The 24,138-nt window shown below is 37.6% G+C and overlaps 1 protein-coding gene across 3 annotated transcripts in view; it reads right to left on the reverse strand.

The window, feature by feature from the left end:
- LOC107589164 (metallophosphoesterase MPPED2-like) overlaps positions 1-17,788 on the reverse strand; it is a 22,068-nt gene extending 4,280 nt beyond the window's left edge. The window contains exons 1-6 of one of the 3 annotated variants that reach the window (XM_016277521.1): positions 17,643-17,788; positions 14,124-14,336; positions 11,294-11,475; positions 10,870-11,095; positions 304-419; positions 67-180 (exon numbers count right to left, since the gene is read on the reverse strand). In XM_016277521.1, coding sequence (XP_016133007.1) covers positions 67-180; positions 304-419; positions 10,870-11,095; positions 11,294-11,475; positions 14,124-14,251 — 766 coding nt within the window. In that variant the 5' untranslated portion in view covers positions 14,252-14,336; positions 17,643-17,788. Of the gene's footprint in view, positions 1-66; positions 181-303; positions 420-10,869; positions 11,096-11,293; positions 11,476-12,656; positions 12,795-14,123; positions 14,337-16,179; positions 16,372-17,642 lie in introns of those variants that run through there. The other 2 variants (XM_016277520.1, XM_016277522.1) reach the window with 2 other exon arrangements.
- Positions 17,789-24,138: the final 6,350 nt, after the last annotated feature.

Consider the following 24,138-nt stretch of genomic DNA (forward strand, 5'->3'; position numbering starts at 1 on the left):
ATATATATATATATATATATATATATATATACACACACATTTTATATAAGAGTGACGAGCTCTTACCTTCATGGATTCCCCCATATGCGTGGAGTTTGGGTCGGACCCTCTTTTGTACTGTGTTGAGTAGTTCCACGCAGCCAACTCTCTGAAGTTCTTTGGGGACCCAATCTCTGAACCCTGGAACAAAGTCCAACATCACATCCTTAGTGGTGTATCATCACATTTATGATGACTTTAAAATACAACAGTCCAGTGCAGACACAAACTGATGTATACATACATTCACATTTCAATGCTTACCCAGAGGAGGCCCATGTGTCATAAGAATATCTACATCTTCAGGGATCTGGTTCCACTTATCGAGGAGAGACTGGCCGCGAGGTAAGTTAAAGCCCCATCCATTAAACCTCGGGGTCCTGTGGGAGCAGACAGACGCATTTTACACACTTCATAAATGTCGAAATCATCATAAACGTGCCTGCATGCTGTTCTCACACACATACGCAAAACTTGACAGTATTATCAAAAACAATTTTCAAAGTAGACTAGTTAGTAAGGTGCATGAAAAAGGTCTAAAAATGCCTCCGAGTATTGCAGTATCAGATTTGAGTCACTCAAGCTATTCATTTCAGCCTCCATCAGGGCATCCGGCGGTTCGCAGAGGTCATCTGCAGAGGAGGCAGATTGATCAAGCTGTCAGCACCAATGAGCAGAAGCATGTTAATAAAGAGTTTTATTTCCCCTCTGGGATGGGCCTGCTGACAGCCTGCGGTAACCCGGGCCAGACCTTTATTTACCACTCTCAGACCCCGTCTGATAAGGGCCAAGTATCTGGCCCCAGCAAGACAAGGCCAGGGCTAAATGTAGGCCTTGGTAGAGAAGGCAGGAACTGACCCCATGCTGATAAGCAGAGCTGGGTGATTGATGGAGACAGTGCAGACAAATGAGAGCTGGAAGCACTGCGGAGAGCAACGTCTGCAACTGCTCAACTGCAGTTCTGAAGCTGCACTACAGTGCAGGATTTCAACACAACTTGAAACAAACGCTAAAATGGAAGTGCCTATATGTTAATGTGCTTATGGTTGTGACATCACAACTGTTTCTGAATGGCCCATTTTTCTGCATAGCTTCAATAAATAGTCTGGATGCAAGGAAAACCCTGGGGTTGGATGCATAAAACATACTTAAAAATTAAATTCTGCTACTTTCGTCTTATTTTCTAACTTAGGATTGTTCTTTTAAAAAAGTAGATCTCATTCACTAATTGTGAATTTTGTTTTCATTTGTACACACAGGAGAACGTCTCATTCACCTATTTAACAACACGCGTGTATGTATGTGGGTATGAGGTCAGTGCTGCGCATGCGCCGGTGAGTCTCATGAAAACCAACGTTTGTTTACAGGATCAAAGGAAGCAAAGTTTCCTTACTTTAGCAAAGGAAAACCAGACACCTCTTGGCTTATATCGAAATACTCTGACATTCTTCTTTACAAATCCTCGTTTTGTACTTCTAATTAGTGACCGTTGTTTTTGTTTCGATCTCTCCGCTGTGCTTCCACGTGCTGACCTCATACGTCATCTGCCCGGAGCTGCTTCCGTGTACAACAGTGAGCGCAAGCTAGATTAAATTGATTATTAAGTTTTACGTTTCTTACAAAAACGCATCGATTCGCTACAGGAGGCCTTTGTTCACCCCCCCGGAGCCGTGTGAGACACTTTTTTTTTAATGGAGGGGCGCTTTTTATTTAACTTCTTTTGGACTGAAGCACTGCAACACCCACTGAGTGCCATTAAACAGCTTGAAAGATCAAAGACAATTTTTTATATAACTCCGACTGGATTCGTCTGAAAGAAGAAAGTCATATACACCTAGGATGCCTTGAGGGGGAGTAATTTATGGCCTAATTTTCATTTTTGGGTGAACTAACCCTTTAAAGAGCTTGATTCTACCCATACTCACAGGCATACATATATGTATGAGCTCACATGCCCAGCTGTCCGGAGGTCATTTTACAACAAGCACTTGACAAAGTCAGAGCCTCTGAGAAGCAGGAGGTTAAGACTAGAGGGGGAAAGGGTGTTCATAACATGGTTCTGTGAGACCTGAGGCCTGGAGCTTCTTTTTCATTCACTGAATTATGTTGAAATAGATGAGGGACTAGGGCCCAGTCACTTGTACCACCTCAGAATAACAATAGAAACCCTGGAGCAGAGTATTGAAAACCAATCACAGAGAGAATGAAGAAGGTTTTAGAGGGAAAAATGGAAAAGTATGGCTGTTGCTTTAAAATAACTGCCAATTAAACTTAGAGACCCAGTTAAACCTTAGAAAAAAACAAGGTCTGCCAAATAAAAAAGTTGCTCTCCAAATACATTTCCTAACCAGACGTGTCATAAGGTTGCAAAAAAACAAAACAACAAAAAAAACAATGAAACACAGAATTGCTGAATTACACTCATTCTTAAAACATTATTTAAAGCAGCACTATGTAACTTTTGGCTCTAGCTCTAGCGGTTAATAAACAGAACTGCACACATCCCGCGGAAGAACATTCCAACCGGAGCTACTTTTCTAAGTTTGTTTTTATTTCAGTTCAACTTATCTTATTTCAGTTGTTTCCAAAGCCGCATTTTTAGCTAATTTCTCTGTTTATCCTCATTTTTTATTTTATTTCAGCTTTGTTTTAATTACTTAAAATTCTTAACAGTTTTAGTTTACAGTAACAACACTGATGACATTTCCTGGTTAGGACATGGTCTATGACTTACCCTGGATTTGCACAGTTAACACTGATTATTACCAAATAATAATTATTTTGTGTTTAAGACATTTGACACTGAACGTCTATCATCACAGACTGGTCTCATAGACTCAGCATTATCTACTGTTTGTCTATCCATTAGCACTTCTTCATAGATTTGAGTTGAATGGAGTTGATAGTGGATGAAATAGAGCCTGAACACAGGATATGGCTGCTGAGGTCTCAGTGTAAGTGTGTGTACGTTGGGTAGCTGGGCTTGTCCATGGATGATTGATGGGAAGGCAAATAAAGGCGAGTGGTCACTTTCGAACACTGCTCCAGGCCGGTACTCTTGGGTACAATCTCTCAAACCCTGTTAGCTTTCCTGCAAACATACTCAGACCCGTCTGCTTTAACTCACACATAAATGTCAGTGCCCGAGTCAGCTTTCATCCGTACATCAAGCTAGTTGACAATGAGATGTCATTACTTCCTGACGTGCAAATAAAAACTAGGATCACAGACAGAGAACAAATAAAGGAAGGCAGTATAAAGGAAATGTATTACTACATGGCGCACTGGAATATTAGATTTTGGTCAATCTAAATTTCAACCTTTATGCATTTGTCCCTAATGACCGATTTCAAACACTGCTAGTTTCATGCCTCTCATATCACTTTGTGGTCTCTTTGATCTCAATATAAATATCTCAACATCAATATTTAATGTCCCTTTATTATTTGGTAAACAGCTGAATTATAAGCGAGAATGCATATTACTGCAAAATAAACTACCTCTGGTTTTAATTATTATGATAAATGTAAGGATCGCAAAAATAATTTTTATGTAAAATTAACCCAAAACCTTTTGGATGAATTTTAAATATAATTAAATATTATTACAAATAATTATAATTAATAGAATTATATTATTATATTATATTATATTATTTTCTTAAGTCCTTGTTTTGTTTAAAAGAAAAAAAATTAACCCAAAACCTTTTGGGTGAATTTTAAATATAATTAATATAATTAAATATTATTATGATTTATTGTAATTAATATAATTTTTATTACATTATTTTCTTCAGTCCATTCCTTTTTAAATAAATACTAAGAAAAGAAACAAAAAAGTTTAGCCATGTAAATTTAAAGAGAGAGAGAGAGGGAACATCTTTAAAAAAAAAAAAGCAGAGTGAGAAAGAGAAAAAGAAATCTTTCACTTTCAGAAACTCTGTTCAGTACAGAGACATTATATATTTGTGTCTGGATGTGTGTTTGTTTTGGCTGCGTCAGCACTTTGTTTTGATGAACTCTCAGGGACCCGGACACACACACACACACACACACAGTGGCACACAGGAGCAGCCGGCTGAGCCTCAGCAACAGACAAAACACACTACCGGTGCTTACTTTGGAATCAGTGTGCTACTCTAATGCACAGGCCTGCCAGTCCTTCAAACACCTCACATGCAAAAATTATTACTGAAATATTTATCTGCCCCAGACAGCAGGACGGCGAAAGAGAGGGGGATCAGAGAACGATGTGTGATTGGGAAAGTGATGTTGGAGAAGGTCATCAACGGTCAGGAGAGAAAAAGACAAGATGGACGTGGAACAAGAGAAATGAGAGTAGAGAGGAAATGAGATATTGTTGGGATTTCCTGTCTAGTGTGATTTTGTGAAGGTACCACGCAGCACACAACCCAGAGCAAGTTTGACAGCAAATCTGTTCAATATTCCTCCTAATATGTTGCAAATGTCAAACGTTTTTCGATATTAATGAATCCAAAAACAACCTTTTTTTCCCCTGCCCCAATATTGTTAAAGATTGGTCAGAATATACATTACGTCTGCCATTCAAATGTTTCGGCTTTTTGAAATAAGTATTTTATTCTCATCATGGCTGCATTTATTTGATCAAAACTACAGTATAAACAGCAATATTATGAAATATTATTACAATTTAAAATAACTGTTTTATATTTTAATATATTAAAATGTTATAATTTATTCCTGTAACAGCCGAATTTTCAGCATCATTACTCCAGTCTTCAGTGATCCGTCAGAAATCATTCTAATATGCTTATTCTTACTATAATCAATGTTGAAAACAGTTGTGTTGATTAATATTTTTGTGGAAACTGATATTTTTTTCACAATTCTTTGATCAATAGAAGGTTCAAAAGAACAGCATTTATTTACAATAGAATTCTATAAATATCTGTTATAAATTACTGTCCCTTTTAATCAATTTAATGCATCCTTGCTGAACAGGAATATTCATTTCTTTAAAAAACATTTTACTGATCCAAAACATTTCAACAGTAGTGTAGTTTGTTTCTCTTTCAATTGTACTCTTCTGTTGCACTCAAAAAATATTTCACATCACAAAAGTACAAAACAGGCTAGGAAGACAGCTTCATGTTAACTTTAAGCTGTTTATTCATTCACTTGGAAAAAAGGTTTGCATGTGGAACTATTGAAGCTTGTGAATAGATCTATTTTTGAGAGAAACTTCTACATGGTGGACATATTTCTGTACAGCCTGCTTACTAATAGCATCTGACCCCTTTTCTAGTCAGTCCATCGCTCTCTCTCTTTCACTGTGCCCTCACTATGCCCTCCATCCCCCCTCGATTTCTCAATCCTCCCTGCCTGGTACCGCAACCGCCGCCAGCCATCATCAGGCCCAGCGGAGGAGACGTCTGCTGTTAATTACCACTGACAAATGACGCCACCTTCAAGCCAGGGGTCAGCTTACAATCAGTGACGTGTGCAGGTAGCTTGTCGGCAGGAGCCAGAGAAAATTGTTGCTTCTATGAAGGCTTCTGTTGATAGCTGAGAGGATGGACGGGGTAATTACATTTACGCACAGTATGTGAGTTCTGCGTTTCTTCCATGAAGGTCAACGATGAATGAAATAAAATGAAAACATAGGCAAGCTAAGGAACAACAAGCATATGTCTCAACTGGAAGAGTGTGACGCTAACAACAAGGCCATGCCCGGGGAACATGTGAAAGCCATCGCATTGTGGATAGATGAATGTGAAATCAGAGGGGAGCTGAGAAGCATCAGACTGTTATAGATACTTGTCAACACCTTAATTCAGGCAATTCAAAGGAGTCTATTAATATTCATTAGCAGGTCTTCAAGAATCAACACTACTGAGGTACAGCCCGTAAAAGCACATTATGCTGTGAAGATGTTATAACAAGCCTGTCAAATCTCACGTGTGTGCTCAAATCAGTGCATTACATGATTTACCACTTCACAAAATGTTTATATTTCTCTCATCCTTGCCGGTTAGAATGAAATCCTCTAGAAATTAAAACCCAATATGCTGCATTGAAACATTTCTTACTATCAGTACTGAAAACAGTTGTGCTGTTTAATATTGTTGTGGAAACTGTAAAACATTTTTTTCTTTGATGAATAGAAAGTTCAAAAGAACAGCATTTATTTGAAATGGAGATCTTTTGTGTTGTCGTTTGCTGTCACTTTAGATCAATTTAATGCATATTTGCCGAATAAGTATTAAATCCTATACTGACCTCACACTTTTAAACAGTTGAGCCATTTCATAAATTGGTGAGGGCAATCAGCCTAAGCATAAAGTGTTGGGGACAAACTGTCCTCACCTTAAATGGCATGTTACTATCATCAAGTAATTAGTTCTATCAGCTTCACGCTGATCTGTCCGCACACAGGGAGAAAGCCTTACACTTCCAATCTATTATCCGTCCTAATGCTGATAAACAGCTTTGTTGTGTGTCCTGAAAAACCACAAATGACTTTATATCATCCCTGATCATTCATTCACAAGAATATTATAATCATAAGGCAGAGGATGAAGCAGTGATAGTTTCTATGGCAGCAAGAGAGACACACCCCCACTATCTATTGGCGCTTTTCCACTGCGTGGTACGACTCGGCTCGGTACGGCTCAGTACGGTACGGCACGGCTCGGCTCGGTTTGCGTTTCCACTGCAGTTCAGTACCGCTTTAGAGTGGGCGGGATTATTCACATGTCGTTATAGTTGCGCCGCCTCTACTGCCGCGACTCCTAAAAAATGTTTTCATTCTGCATCGCCCCATCAAGCTCTCGCTGGATCCGCTCCTCTGCTATCAACGAGAGGAACGTCTGTTCTTCCGCAACAGGGGGAACAGCCACTTTTTGGTTGTTAAAAAAAGGTGCGCTCGTTCAAAACAGTTGCGTTCGATCCTTCGCTGGCTGTGCTGATTTAAATCTAGCGGGTCTGTTTGTGTCTCATGTGGCAAGTTCAGTGACGCAGGTAGTGACGATTTTCTCCGGCCAATCCGTGATCAGTTTTGGTAACGGTACGTTTTGGTAACGGTACGGTACGCTTGGAACCCAAACCCAGGTGGTACTAAAAAAAGTACCAGGTACTGTACCCAGTGGAAAACCCCCAAAAAGTGAACCGTACCGAGCCGTACCATGCAGTGGAAAAGCGCCATATTATTATAGCCTGGCCTTGCAAACTCACCCAAGATGAACTCGGGTCACATGACTTGTCTGCCTTTCCTAAGAGGATTAAAGAGCCTTTGATTTTCAAAAGTCAAACCAACGTCTAGCACAACCAGCTTACACATTAATCAAGCCAATCACAGCTGCAAGCTTGAATATATATACAGTGGGGAAAAAAAGTATTTAGTCAGCCACCAATTGTGCAAGTTCTCCCACTTAAAAAGATGAGAGAGGCCTGTAATTTTCATCATAGGTATACCTCAACTATGAGAGACAAAATGAGAAAAAAAAATCCAGAAAATCACATTGTAGGATTTTTAAAGAATTTATTTGCAAATTATGGTGGAAAATACACATAACAGAGTATCATAAGCAGGATTACCAAAACGCGGCATTATCAGGTAACTTCTGGTTAGGCATACAAATGTATATTGGATATTTGTAGAGAGTAATCAAGTCAAGGTCAAAGTACTGACAGGAGTGCCGCCATGAAAGCGAATACCGATAAATATACGGACATAAAACAGACTCGTCTTCTACCTTGGACCAGACGGGAGTTAAGCCTGACCGAGCACTTTGTAGGGAAGAAGAATGAAGCCATGTAAATGACCTCCTTGATAGCTGAGGCCCAGTGTCAGGAAGGTCAGAGCGGCCCACTGCGAGCATGCACTTGGAGGGGCACACCGAGGTCGGCCTCACGTTTTGATCCTGGCTCTCAACAAAGCACCAGGATGTGTTGGAACAAAAGGCACTTCCTGCAGGAGACGCTGGGAGAACTATGACCAAGGAGCACCCCCACCAAGACCACCCATCGCAGATGTCTGGTTTTCCCACTTCATACCAAAATTAGCATTCTAATTCTGGCTGGCTTGAAGACCTTAAAATATTTTAGACAGACTAGGTAGTACTGTGTATAGTATTTATATATAGTATTTATCCTCTACAAGCTAAATAAATCACAATGTGGTGGTTCAAATAGTGAGTATTTTTGTGTAACATTTGTCACACAGAAATCAAAATTATCAGTAAGTTAGCAGTAAAAATTATCCCAAATTTCCAATAAAATTTATGACACACAAAACACAAAAGTTGCTTTAGAAACAAGTAATTTAAGATAATAAAAAAGAACAATATACATACATTTAAATGATAATAAATATATGAATATATATTATTTATTATTCTTACAAACAGAATACCTAAATTACTCTACAAAGCACTAACTATATTGTATATAACAAAATAAATATTACATATATTCACATAATAAAATACAAATAAAATATAAATTAGAAAAATGCAGCCTGTTTGACATTTATGAGATTTACAAATGAGATTTACTTATATTATTACCATTACCAATTAAAGTTAACCATAATTGTATTATTAGTAGTAGTAGTACTAGAAACCGAATTAGAAATAATATAGTTAATAAAAAAGTCCTAGCTATATTTTATATAATGAAATATTTTTTAAAAAATTGTATGCGTTTTTTCGTATTCGTCATCCTAAAATTCGTCACGCACAGAAACCTTGCACGCTGCGTCCGATTTGTATTAATTAATCTGTTGTGAAAAAATTCGCAAAACAATACAAAATGGAGTCTTCAAACAGTGAGAATGATTTTGTTGTCCTCTCTCTTCTTAAAAAGAGAAAAAGAAAAAGGAAATATTGGATCCATCATCCAATCCAAGGAGAGTGCCACCTCCTTATCAAGGAGCTGCGGAATTATCCCGGGCGATTCGAAGTTTACTTCAGGATGTCAGTGGCTCAGTTTGATGCTTTGCTAGCGATACTGGAGCCACATATTAAAAAGAAGACCACCCAATTTCTGTGAACTCGGTGTGCAAGGACTTATTTGTGCAGCGAAAAGAAGTGGATCAACTTGTCAGACGCCATTTTGGATTTTGGCATTCGCTTGTACGGTGGCTCTGAATTGTCAAAACACCTCTCATAATGCTTGCTACGGACGCGAAAAATGCAAAAAAATCGAACCCGATCCACATTTTTTTAATGACCGACGAAAGTTTCAGAAGCAGTGTGTAAACGTGACTGACACAACGTGAGATCTTTTTTTTTTTTAATGTGCGAAAATTTCGGACTCAGTGTGCAAGGGCCTTTAGAATGCAGGTAGGAAAAAAATGTGTGCATATGTGAATCATATGTGAAATATGCTTAGATGGCAAAAACCTCTAATTTATACACATATTTTAACTGGAAAAAAAGAGGATGAAAAGATTATAAAAAAATTAAGCACATTAAGCAGCTCTCATCAACTTTCAACTGACTCTTCAGTGTCGTCTACTGGTGATAAACTGCTTCTAGTAGCTGTCGACCATTGTGTAACACTGCCACAATGCTCTTAGTGCCAAACACTGCTAGGCATCTATTCACACCTGAAATCTAACACAGCTCTGTTGGCGTCCCATGGTAGTGTGGGGCAGCCCAGTGGGTGAGGGGTTAACTGAGATAATGGTCTGCTTATCAGACAATGAGGTCTTCGCATGAAAGATGCCAATGTGTGATGACGGCTGTGTGTGTGTGTGTAAAGAGTAACAGCGAAAGAGAGATGGAATGAAGGAGAGAGAGTCAATGTGCGTATGTGTGTGTGTGTGTATGTAACACTATCTGTAGCGAGTGAGAACACATCTCGTGTCCTGCAGAGCAAAGAGTACAACAGTGTCTAACATAACCCAGGTCTACAAAAGTCTTTCTGTCCAGGGCTGAAGATAATCAGTTTAACTCAAGGTATAAGACAGCCATGAGAAATCATACAAGAGACGTAAACCTTATTCAGTTCCAGTAAATCAAATACAAACTTAATGTAGGTCAATCGACCATCTGTTACTTAACTAACAAACTTGACATATGTTGCATATGGTTTGTATATATAGAGCACTGATTGTGATTTATGGAGCTTTATCAAAACGTACTGCAGCTACTGATTCTATATTAACCTAAACAAATTAAAGCAAATATGAAAACACCACCAAACAATGTCTTCTTGGAAATGTGGTTAACTAAAAAGGATCTTGGTGGATTTTCTAAATATTTTAGAGAACTGGTTCCTAATCTTTTTTAGAACAAGTACCATGTCTCAACAAATCAGATTATTCAGGGACCACCTAGTAACATATGTAGCCTATTTGTGCCCCTAACTACCAATGTAAAAAGTCAAGTTTAATAAGTGATTTTTTTTTTATTTCTAAAATAATTTAAATTAAATGTCTCAATTAATAATTTATTATATATATATATATATATATATATAATAAAAAATTCCCAGTCCCATGATGTAGGGCTGTAGATGGCACAGTTCAAGATCCAAAGTCAACATGAAATGACATTTGAAACCCATTTTACTTCCATTTTTAAGAGTGAAACAGAATATTCAACAAGAAAAAACATGTAGGACAAGATTCAAAATAGTACCCATCCGGAATTGACTGGATTGTTAAAAGTGCATCCAGACCATGCTTTTCGTAATTCAATTTACACAAACTAAGCCTGGTTATGCCTTTGCTGAAGATATCTGATTCAAATCTTTGATAACCCATTTAATATTCTGCATGACAGATGTAGCAAGCAAGAAGTAACAAACAATGTGATGACAACAATGATTTAGAAATGCTTACCATGGAGTCCCGTATATCCTGAATCCTTTAATGGTGATCTCAGAGTCCTGTAAGTACACACAGTTTGTAAGGACGGACTGAACATCGTCAAAGTCCTCAGTCTTCAGCTTGGACACTGAGGGGAAACGGTAGTAATCCTGCTTTATGAGTTCCGCCATAAAGTCTTTATCGAAGGTAAGTTCGTGATTTCCAGCGATGACAACTTTGAACTCATAGGGAAGACTGCCTGTAAGAGGAGACAGATAATGAGAATAACAGATTTTGGAAGCAAATGGAAAACAATATTTCACAGTATCATGCACTCTACAGAAAAAAAAAGCATTCTGACATTTCTGGTAGAAGTGACTTTTTTTGGGAGTTTGTGTTGTGACAGCAGGGGAAGTGCTTGTCAGCAAAGGTAACAGGACTGGTTTTGCACACTTACCTAACCAGTCATTAAACTTCTTCACTTCAGATGGTAGGCCGAGCTCAGTGAAGTCACCTGTGTGAAGCAACACATCGCCAAAAGGCATCTGGATTCCATCTGTCCTCGAGTGTGTGTCTGAGACGCAGACAAAACGTGTATGACCCACGGGCTTCGGCGCATCATAGGGAAGTGGCTCAACCCTGTGGAAATAAAGAGCGTGTTTGATTCTGAGGGAATATTTATTTTTTATATGTAAAGATTATTAATGAATTAGGGAAAGGCTAAAGGAATAGTTTATCTCCCCCCTCCCCCCCCAAAAAGAAATTTTGCTGAATTGTACTTATCCTCAAGCCATCCACGATGTAGATTAGTTTGTTTCTTCAGAACAGAACAGAATTGGAGAAATTCATGTGTTCATTGCATTACATCACATGCTCACCAACGGATCCTCTGCAGTGAATGGGTGCCGTCAGAATAAGAGTCCAAACAGCTGATAAAAACATCACAATAATCCACAACACGAAAATCTGCATGTTTGTAAGAAAAAAAGCCATTACTTCTGTCCAAAATCCATAATATCACTTTTCCAAATATGTCCAGTCATATCTGTATAGAACTGTTTTTGCTTGATCGGTGCTTAATCTGTGCATATTTTTTTCCTGATTCAGGTCACATGACTTTCACTGGAGAAACCAAATTATAGATAGAGGACTTATTTGATGGACTGGAGTCATGTGGGTTACTTGTGGATTATTGTGATGTTTTTATCAGCTGTTTGGACTCTCATTCTGATGGCACCCATTCACTGCAGAGCATCCATTGGTGAGTAAATGATGTAATGATAAATTTCTCCAAATCTGTTCTGATGAAGTAACAAACTCTACATCTTGGATGGCCTGAGGGTACATTTTCAGCTGATTTTCATTTTTGGGTAAACTATTCCTTTATAGATACCGAGGAAAATTCTACATCCTTACAAAAAAAAGATATTTTGAAGAACTGTTTTTGAACTGTCTATACAATGAAAGTCAATGGGGCACAAAACACCTTTGCACACCACTGACTCTCATTGTTTGGATAAAAAATATATTTTGTGTTCTGCAAAAGAAAGAAACTCATACAGGTTTACAACAAAATTTGTGTGAATTGAGCTTTCTATTTGAATCATGTCATAGTATACCAGTTTTTCCAGCATTATTGCCATTTATTGCGCTGATAAAACTGATAAATTGCTCTGCATTTGCATTTGTTGTCCAAAGGATATTGCATTGGGTTACATAACACAGTTTAATGACAAATAGCTGTTTCTTCCACACTTAAGCTAAAAGCAATTCAATGGCACATGCATCCTGGTCGATCCCCTTTGCTTGTGCTGATGTACCTTAATTGCATGGTACCATTAAAGCAGTAAAGGCTCGGCTAATCAGGTTGGTCCGTTCTTTAGTATCTGCAGCAGGCCTCATTATGCCATCATCAGCATCAGTCAATAGTCAGGTTTCTTTAGAGGTGAGCTCTGACCCTGGGATCAAAGAGCTATTGTTAAAGAGCTAATCAACTCAACTAACCTTTGACCTCCCTCTGGTTAATAAGTACAAGAACATGAGGCACGTCTTACACTGTTTTAGCCCTAACATCTCGATTACAATAACAAAAAATTGTGGGAACAAATGCTTTAATGCTGAAAAAGATGTAGGTGTATTGATTATATACACACACTACCGGTCAAAAGGTTGGAATAATTACAATCATTAAGCATATCAGAATGATACTGAAGGATTATGTGACACTGAGGACTGGAGTAAAACTCAGCTTTTTCATCACAGGAATAAATTACATTTTAAAATATATTGCAATCGAAAACAGTTCTTTTAAACTGTAATAATATTTCACAATATTTACTATATTTCTGATTAAATAAATGCAGCCTTAGCATAACATAAAGATATATAAAAAAATCTGAATTATTCCAAACTATTGATCAGAAGTGTACATGACCTAAAATGTTTTTGCATTCTGTCTGAAAATAAAAAAGAACAAAGAAATAATAAATAGCCAGTTTGAAACTGGACTAGATCTACACAGAGCCATTATCTCAGACATGAGAGAATTATTAATTAAACCCTGTTATGCCATCAAAAAAACTAATTCAAATGCTTAATATGCAAACACTGCAACAATATCAAGTTAAAAAGGTCAATATAATTTAACATTTGGAAACCTATGATTACATATTTTGAAAAGATGAAGACCCTACCTTCTAACTAATTAATAGGACTAAAGTTTTAGAAAGGCCATCTGACTTTAAAATACTTGGTTATGTCATGCTTGCTTATATATCTACACAGAAAGACCATTTGAGTGATTTTATATATATATTTTTTTTTTATTCTTTTTTTTTTTTTTGTGAACACTTATTTACTTTTGTTAACAAAATTGACTTTGATATCTGCTGATAACAAAGTACTGAAATGTATCTTGCTATTTTCTATAGTAAGCACTCACTTTATTCATATAATTATTTGGTTGTTTGGTTATTTATCTATTATTTTTCTACTTTGTTAATTCAGGGTTGTGGAATGGGGTGGGGAAAGAAAATACATAATTATGTAATTGTTTGAAATTTTTTTGTTTAAACATGTTTGAAAAATTAATAAATAAAGTGCAAAAAAAAAAAAGGTCAATATAATTCATTACAACAGAAATGAAGCCGCAGGAGCCTCCGGATCACCTGTCAGGCGAGATGAGACAAAAGATGCCAGATGCCCTCTCTGTCAGCATTCTGTTCTGTCCTCAATCAATCAATTAAATCAATGTTTCAGTTACAGGGACACTGTACACAGACACTCACATGTGGACGTGAGGGGGCTGGAAGCGGCTTTGGTTAATGTTATAGTGAGTGAAGGCCTGGGTTGGGTTGGAGCTGTACTCATCCACGGAGATGGTGACCTTCCCCTGGGAGGATATTCTGCGAGCCATGGCACCTCTGGATGGGACATGAGCAGGTCACAGTGGTGCAGTGCAGATCCGGTGAGCAAGCATCCTTTAGTCCCAAGGCTTGGATCTGAGTCACCACATACAGAGACGCCAAGATGCAAAACGTTAATGATGCAAATCCAAATACAGTTAAACGAGATGGTACTGAGACAGTATCAAAAATATATTCAGTAATCTGATCACAAGATCATTTTTTGGTAGAAATTATCTAATATCTGCTAATAATATTACTAAAAGAAATAAATACAAAAAACAAAAAAACAGTCCAAGTCAGAGTTCAGAAGTACATTTTTACAAAGCCCTTAAAGGAACATGGTGATGAAAAAATATATACTATAAGAAGAAAAATTGTATTTGAATGATTTTATGTTCGCTCACAAAATGTTTGCATCCTCACCCAAAACCCTGCATTTGTTCACAAATCTTTGCATTATTTCACACAATTTTGCGTCGCCTTGAGAAACTTTGGTGACTGAAATAAATGAGATGGGAGGAAAATATATTTAATTTCCTTTTTAACTGAATGTAACATTTCTCAGGGAATGGAATACTTTTCAAATATAGTTTTTCCTTGCATATTTTTTTCCCCCATCATCATGTCCCTTTGAAAAGTATTATATCAGTTTATATGTAAATCTTATTTTTTGCTATTTTTAATTTAGTATTAAAGTAGGATTAATTTATTTTCATACCATATTTTCATACCATTAGCATAAACCCTTTCATAGATGGCTAGAAGTTTAGGAGTTACCAAAAAAAAAAAAAAAAATGCTCGGAAGAACATAGAATCTGAAAGAACAAAAGAGGTGAATAGCAGACAACTAAAAATACAGCATAATATATTACATTGCAACTAAATATAACAGCTAACTATTCCACAGAAATAGTAACACGGATTTACTAATATTTTATATTAATAAATCTTTGTGTTGTGCTTCGCGTTGGGGTCCTAACCACCCTGTCAAGAGTATATTTTGTGATAATGACCATCTAATTGTACATTATCCCATACATCACTTATTTTTAATAATGTTTTCTGAGGCTGAAAACCTATACTCTGTTTCCTGTTTGTTCTCGCAACATGTATTTCCAACTGTACCTTTACCACAATGCTTTACAGCCTTCTCCCTATAACAAAGAGAAAAGCTCAATTCATTGTTTAAAAAAAATGAATGTCTATTTATCGACCTTAAATCGTGTTAATGCGTTCTGCAGGTAATTAAACACATACTCAAGATTGTTTAAAGAACAAATCTCCCTCATTGTTCCCTGCATTCATTTATTTTGTTCAGCTGCACCGCCTCACACCGTCTCTGGCGGGGTAACCTTTTGCCATAAACTTGAACTTTTCGCACCCTCCCTGGGCGACTTCAAACCGGCCACATTAATAACACTTGTGACCAACAGCTCGCGGTGAGCTGGCAGCCTCTGACTCCATAATTATGTCAACAAAAGCCAAGCTTCTAAACAGTCAGACTGCACGGGGTTAGTCTATATTTAATTGTACGGGTAATGCGAAATCTGTTCTGCTTACTATGAGGCAGCTAAATCAAAAACGTCAGTCAAAAAGCATAAAGAACCCGTTCACAACGCATCATTTGTGCACAAAGCAAGACAGGAGCACATAAAACCCGATCAATATTGCCGTTTTCCACATAATTCCTTTATTCAGACGCCGAGCTATGAACGTTAAAGAAACTTGACGGCGCGAAAATGTTACAACATATGGCTGCGAAAAAATTCAAATGTATCCGTTGCGCTTATGTAAAAAAATGTTCCATTGTATCCGAGGCAACGTTCTAAACGGTTTCCCTCGAACATGACAACCAGCCACCTCTAACCCATTACCGCTTTGTGCCTCGCTATTTCGCCCCCCTCAGCGATCTTCTTCAAAAGCGACTTGAGTGTACCTTCTCTTTTGGCCCAAAACCGCTCGGGGGTTGTCCGCTGATGTGTCAAAGACGACGGTCATCGGATATTTCGGAAACCGTGAGGGGTTGAGGTCGCAGCGGGCAGGGCAGAACCTTCGACCCCCGGGGTCTCTCTCAGTCTCCACTAGCACTCTCTCACTGAAATGCGACAGACGAGGAAGGAGGGAGCCATGAGAGAGAGAGAGAGAGAGAGAGAGAGAGAGAGAGAGAGAGAGAGAGAGAGAGAGAGAGAGGGCGCAATCCTAGCATAAACCCTTTCATAGATGGCTAGAAGTTTAGGAGTTACAAAAAAAAAAAAAAATGCTCGGAAGAACATAGAATCTGAAAGAACAAAAGAGGTGAATAGCAGACAACTAAAAATACAGCATAATATATTACATTGCAACTAAATATAACAGCTAACTATTCCACAGAAATAGTAACACGGATTTACTAATATTTTATATTAATAAATCTTTGTGTTGTGCTTCGCGTTGGGGTCCTAACCACCCTGTCAAGAGTATATTTTGTGATAATGACCATCTAATTGTACATTATCCCATACATCACTTATTTTTAATAATGTTTTCTGAGGCTGAAAACCTATACTCTGTTTCCTGTTTGTTCTCGCAACATGTATTTCCAACTGTACCTTTACCACAATGCTTTACAGCCTTCTCCCTATAACAAAGAGAAAAGCTCAATTCATTGTTTAAAAAAAATGAATGTCTATTTATCGACCTTAAATCGTGTTAATGCGTTCTGCAGGTAATTAAACACATACTCAAGATTGTTTAAAGAACAAATCTCCCTCATTGTTCCCTGCATTCATTTATTTTGTTCAGCTGCACCGCCTCACACCGTCTCTGGCGGGGTAACCTTTTGCCATAAACTTGAACTTTTCGCACCCTCCCTGGGCGACTTCAAACCGGCCACATTAATAACACTTGTGACCAACAGCTCGCGGTGAGCTGGCAGCCTCTGACTCCATAATTATGTCAACAAAAGCCAAGCTTCTAAACAGTCAGACTGCACGGGGTTAGTCTATATTTAATTGTACGGGTAATGCGAAATCTGTTCTGCTTACTATGAGGCAGCTAAATCAAAAACGTCAGTCAAAAAGCATAAAGAACCCGTTCACAACGCATCATTTGTGCACAAAGCAAGACAGGAGCACATAAAACCCGATCAATATTGCCGTTTTCCACATAATTCCTTTATTCAGACGCCGAGCTATGAACGTTAAAGAAACTTGACGGCGCGAAAATGTTACAACATATGGCTGCGAAAAAATTCAAATGTATCCGTTGCGCTTATGTAAAAAAATGTTCCATTGTATCCGAGGCAACGTTCTAAACGGTTTCCCTCGAACATGACAACCAGCCACCTCTAACCCATTACCGCTTTGTGCCTCGCTATTTCGCCCCCCTCAGCGATCTTCTTCAAAAGCGACTTGAGTGTACCTTCTCTTTTGGCCCAAAACCGCTCGGGGGTTGTCCGCTGATGTGTCAAAGACGACGGTCATCGGATATTTCGGAAACCGTGAGGGGTTGAGGTCGCAGCGGGCAGGGCAGAACCTTCGACCCCCGGGGTCTCTCTCAGTCTCCACTAGCACTCTCTCCCTGAAATGCGAGAGAGAGAGAGAGAGAGAGAGAGAGAGAGAGAGAGAGAGAGAGAGAGAGAGAGAGCAAGCAGCCTCGATGTGGGAAGAGGGGGCGCCCGAGAGCAATGAGTGCAATGAGCGCTCGCTGCCACTGGGGTCAGAGAGCACAGCAGTCGAGTCGAGGGGTAAAAAGACGGACGGCCATTGGGTGGCACCTTTGACCGGAAACGCACGCGAACGTTCAGACAGCCAATGATTTTGGCAGCTTTTTTTGCATACATTTTATAATGCAAATTGCCTGTCATCAAGGTAGGTTTGTATTTGGGTTGGACATGGTCTGTTTTCATAAGCAACAGCTGGTCCATATGTCAGTTTGGCTTTATGGACTAGAACAGGGGTTTTCAAACTTTCAAAATACACCCAAATATGATGAAACTCCCTCTTAACCTCCATTTATGCATGTATGTATGTATGTATATAATTGGGCATTTTCCCTATCATCTCAATGACAAAAAGTGTCCCAATTTACCATATAGACGGCTATAAGTTGACAGCTTATAAGTATATATATATATATATATATATATGGTGTGTGTGTGTGTGAGAAAAGGCATTCTTTGAAGAACAGAGGGTGAGGAAGGCAGGGAAAGCAAGCTGAAAGAGAATTTCACTTCCATGGCAACCAGGCTGTTCAGGCTTCTGTGCCTTCTGTCATCCAGCTCTATACTGACAGAGCCTGGCATCACCAGCACTGCTCTCTTGTCTGCTCTGCACAGGAGAGCGAGCATCACTACTTCACATTACTGCTGTTTTCCATTCGGAGCCCAGTTGTATTGGTGTATGTGGGATTGTGGGTTTGCTGGTGGGTGCGGGTGTTTTGGTTGGTTCTATAGCAATATTAGGTGCCTTTGTTGTGTATATTCATCCCTGAGCCTTTTTTGGCAGATAAAATATGTGATGAATGTCCTCAAAGGATGGATTGAGATCAAATCCTCTCATGTTAGGATGATTCTCCCTCAGGAGATGTACCATATACAACATACTGTATTTGTGATGTTGTGCTGCTTGGATTCTGTTCAAAAGAGCTTTAAAAATGTATGTAAAATAATAATAATAAATATAAAACTATATATATATATATATATATATATATATACACAAACATAATATTATAATAATATACATAGCCACAACAACAACAAATATTTATTTGTCCTTGATTATTAAAAGAAAGGTTAATTTTAAAAAAATTAAAAAGAGAATGTGCCACTGGCAATTTAGAGAACACCATTCACAATCCAGTTCATTCATGATTGATAAACAAAAATTTTGAATATGACTCATAGTCATATTTGTCACTTTATGCACATAATATCAGTTGCATATTTACTTTAATGAAGTTATTCATTAAAGTCAATATTCATAGAGCGCTACATTTATAGCAGTAAAACCCACACACAAAGTATGGTACAGTAAAACTAAAACTAACTTTTTAAGTAAAGTAAAACAAAATGTTTAAAAGATCACTGTTAGCTAACCTCTAAAGTAGTAGTAGTTGTAGTAATAATAATAATAATAATAATTAAATAAAAATATTTGAATTGGCCTTAATGATATATATAGTTAGTAATATATATTTAGAGAACAACTTTCACTATCTAATTAATCCCTGATGGATAAAAAAGTTGAATGTTCTTTACCACCCAGATATGTCATTTTATGGACTTTAAATTGGCTGTATAGTGACTTGAAGTATTAGGTCTATATTCATAGAGCACTTCATTTATAGCAGTAAGAAACACACTCAAAGTACAGTAAAACGAAACCCTTTTAAAACATGACCGCTATCTGACCTCCAAAGTAATGAATAAAGGAACAAATCTATAATCTAGAAAGGATGAATCAATAATTCCACATAATGCAATGGGGTTTGGGTCCTCAGCAGTAGTCACCAGGCATTTGCTGTCCCCTGCAGAGTCCTCACAACTGCAGCAGCTTGCCAGGAGTCCCCCCTTATGAAATTCATTGTTTCTAAGGAGGCTGGGGTAATTACAAAAGGGCGGCACAGGTCCACACTTCCTTGGACCCTCTTTTCTGACAGTGACACATTCATTTCACACTACGACAGCTGCTGATTCAAGCCAGTTTGTTCTTTATGCTATGAATTGTGAGTGTTTGAAATTTAGGGGTTAAAATCAGTGGTGTATTGTAACAAAGTAATAATACTTCGTTACAGTACTTAAGTATCTTTTGGGTATATCTGTACTTTACTTGAGTTTTTATATTTCAGCCAACTTTTACTTTTACTCCACTACATTTCCTAATTAAAATGTATACTTTTACTCCGATACATTTCCCCGAAGCACATTCGTTACTTACACTCTTAAAAATAAAGGTGCTTCAAAAGGTTCTTCAAGCGATGTCATAGAAGAACCATTTTTGGTTCCACAAAGAACCATTCAGTCAAAGATTCTTTAAAGAACCGTCTCTTTCTTACCTTTTTATAATCTGAAGAACCTTCTTTCGCCACAAAGAACCTTTTGTGAAACAGAAAGGTTCTTCAGATGTTCAAGGTTCTTTATGGCATCGTGAAGCACCTTTATTTTTAAGATTGTACTACAAAATAGTCAGAAGTCAGAAGAGCACGGCCTGTTGGAAAGTGACAAATCAGTGGTCTGCCGTCTGCAAGTTAGACTCCTAAAAACACCTTTGCTCATGTGCAAACAAGTGCGCGATGATTTCATTTTCCACTCAAGTCGAGTCTGAGGTGTGCAATATACAGTATATCTTCTGCGATGATATGGTAAGTGTTTTTGTAATGATGTGCGATCTGACATTATCAAGTAGGCTATATCACCAAATCACACACAGAATGCACGCACGTTGATTTATTAGTCTATTAAAACTCAAAATTCCAGCCATTCTAAATTATGGACAGCAAAAATGCTTCTGTATGCTTTTTATATTTATATAATTTAATATAGTTAACAATCTATATCACACAAAGAGTACCGTTTTTCTGCAGATATCAGCATGATAACACATTTAATAATAATTTTATACAAGTTCAGTAATGCAATAAGTGACTTACATTTTAGAGGTAATATTGTGTGTTTTTGCTTAAATTTGCTAACGAAAATAGTTCCAAACAAAGATCACACAGCACTGTTTTGCGTCTCAATACACCGTGTTTACTTATTGAATGAATCAGCTTCCATAAAAAATGATTCAGTGATTAACTCATTAACACAGTCAAATGCTTTGTTTCTGAATGAATCAGTTGTTTGAATGAATCGGTTGAATCTCAATGACTCACTCTTTAACAGTCACTTGCTGTCACCTACTGGCGGTTTTAATTTCACATGTCGACTATTTTTCATGCTTTAAATGATTTCAAATATCAGTATTCATCGTTTTATGTTAAAAACAAAAAATTTGGCCTATTTATGCATCAGTAACTGCAGGTCAAAAGCATCCATGTCCCCTCTGAGATACTTTAAACTGTTGGCTAAATGCCATTTCAGATGCAGATTCCAGAAATTATTTCTTATGTTGCAATGAAAGACACTAAGTACCAGATTTATTCTTACCCAAAAATACGAAATGGAAGAAAGAGTTCAAACTGAACACAGTCTTACTACTCAAGCTGTGTATGAACATTTTTTATATATATTTATTCGCTTCTTTTCCATTTTGCATTTACTTGTAGTTTTACTTTCAATACTTAAGTACGTTTAAGATTTTAAAAATACTTTTCGTATTTAAGTACAATAAATATCACATACTTTAAGACTTTTACTCAAGTAATATTCTAAACGTTTACTTCAACTTCTACACAAGTTATTTTCTGGTAAGATATCTGTACTTTTACTTGAGTATGGCTTCCAGATACTTTATACACCACTCGTTAAAATAAAAAAGGCTACTATAGATGTTGTAATATGAGAGAGTAATACATTTATGGATAAATCACACTGAAAGGTGTCTGGTTTTATTTGACCTTATACCACATTAAATAATGCTGAATATGAAATGAAATTATATGTCTGTCATTGACTGGTGTAGAGTTTGATATTGATTGTGCAACCCAGCTAACCCAGTTTATTCGTCTTTCATAAATATGAATATTTGTCAATATGTCAAAGGTGACATGATGCTGTCACTTCCTGGGCCTTTGGAACTCCGGTACACAGTTTAAAACCCTTGGAGGAAGAAAACATAGTGCCCTTTGACCTTTTCAATAATTACTTGAGGTCTGAGGAGCATAATAATGCATCTGCACTGTAACTGTAGTTATACGCATGTATGAATAATATATATCTTCAATAGACTTCAGAAGATGCTTTTGCTAAACTAACACAATACAACAAGACAAAGCCATTAGCTAACAAGGCATTTAAAAGGTACTTTAGTTTAAAAACCTGTAATATTGAGTTAATAGATATTTAAAACACAAACCAACACATTCTTACCTGTGAAAGTTTATCCAGTTTCTTTAGGAATTTAAATGTAGGCGTTTTTTACACCCAGAAGCTGCACAATATTGTTGCATCATGAAACTCATAGATTTTTATTGTGAGTAACGACATATAGACCATTCCAAGATGAAGGACGCGCCTACGTGCTTGGAGCGGTCGAATGAGCAATCTACCTATACTGTGTGTGTGTACCTTCTACACTATTATAGTATGATGTCTGTTATAGCTCTCTGGCGCCACTTGCTGTTATATCACGAATACAACATAAATCAATAAATAAATGTTTGTCATTTGACGTATTCATATATATAATTTCGGTTGTGATTTTATATTTTTACATGTTACGTTTATATATATATTACCGTTTACATTTTTTTGCTGGATTCTCTTGCTTTTCACAATTGTTCTAATGTAAAAATTTGACTGAACAGCCAATCATAGGCTGTTTAATGACAGGCTGTTCCATTGAGACATATATAGTATGCCACTTTTGGGGCATGTTGTCACAAAGGGTAAAAGAGTGTATTTAATTAACTGAATCTTTTGTAAAAGTTCGGTATATTTTGTAGTCGATACAAAGCTTACCCTGAGAAATACACACTTCTGTCTGATGTGTGTGAGTCAGTATGTCGCTCTAGATGGTCTCCTCTAGATGGCGTACACATTCTTCACGATCAAAGTTGCCATAGTAACGATAAACGCTGCTGAAAGCGGCGGGAAATCCTCGGGGTGGGGCTGCTGGGGTTGCGGGGTGTTCTGTCGGTCTGCTCATGAAGTCATAAACAACACCGCTACTTTCCCAGCCGGCTCCGCGTGCAGTACCCGAAGGAAGAATGCACTGGTTTTGTAAACCAAATGGAAGAGGGGTATAAGATACTACGGTAATTTATTTTCTACTTCTACTAGTTCTGTTGTAAAATATTATTTTCTGTCTGCTGAGTTACGATATTGGAAGGGAATGCAAAATGTAAAACTGTCTAGACAGTGTTAGAAAGTTTAATTAAGTGCAAACGACTAAAGGAAAGTCATTTAGTGCAATTGAATTAGTGCTCTAATAGTGAAATGAATGTAAGTGAACAGAATTTAGTGCATTGGCTTTACACAATTACAAATTCATATGAGTGAAACTGAAAATGTATAAGATCAAAACTGATCCTGAATGTGAAAAGGGGTTCAGAAGTTGTTCTCAGAGATATTGATATGTACAGACAGTGAACCAGTTGCTGACGCTTGTACCTTTACTTTTCTCTCTTTTCCTCTCTCTCCCAACACACACACACACATATTTCTCAATCCATGCTTGACTCTAGGTGGCAGAGGATCTCCAAAATGACTGCTCTATGGCTGATATAAAACGTGACATTAGATGCTCACTTGTGGATCACTGGAAAAAATGGACCTTCTAGGATTGAGCCACCCTCAGCAAGTTACATTACTCCTCACTTGGGATCTGAGCAGCCGAGAAGCCAAATGAAGGTTAGCAATCGTTTGATTGTAGCTTTAATTACCAAATTTAATGTCTAATCTGGAGGATCAAGGAAAAATTTCCACTGAGGTCTGCAACATAAATCCAGATTAAAATGTTGAAGCCCTCTCGATCACCCCCCCTCTGAATGCTTTTCTTTCACGATGAGTTGAGCTCAGCCTGTGGACTTCTGTGTTAATTCACTGTTAGCCCTGTCATCGCCATTAACTGGTTCCACTGACACGGAATATAATCACTTTATAGGGGCCATGAGGAATGGGGAATTGTCCAGAGTCTTCCTTCTCAATAAAGACAAGCTTGCCAGTAGACATTAGGCTCTATCAGCCTGACTGACTAGCAAAGCTAAAGTTCTTTTCGCTAAACTTTGCCGTGAATGTGAGCTTTGCATGTGA

Source organism: Sinocyclocheilus grahami, unplaced genomic scaffold, assembly GCF_001515645.1.
Source record: "Sinocyclocheilus grahami isolate Dianchi unplaced genomic scaffold, SAMN03320097.WGS_v1.1 scaffold113.1, whole genome shotgun sequence".
NCBI classification, from domain to species: domain Eukaryota; kingdom Metazoa; phylum Chordata; class Actinopteri; order Cypriniformes; family Cyprinidae; genus Sinocyclocheilus; species Sinocyclocheilus grahami.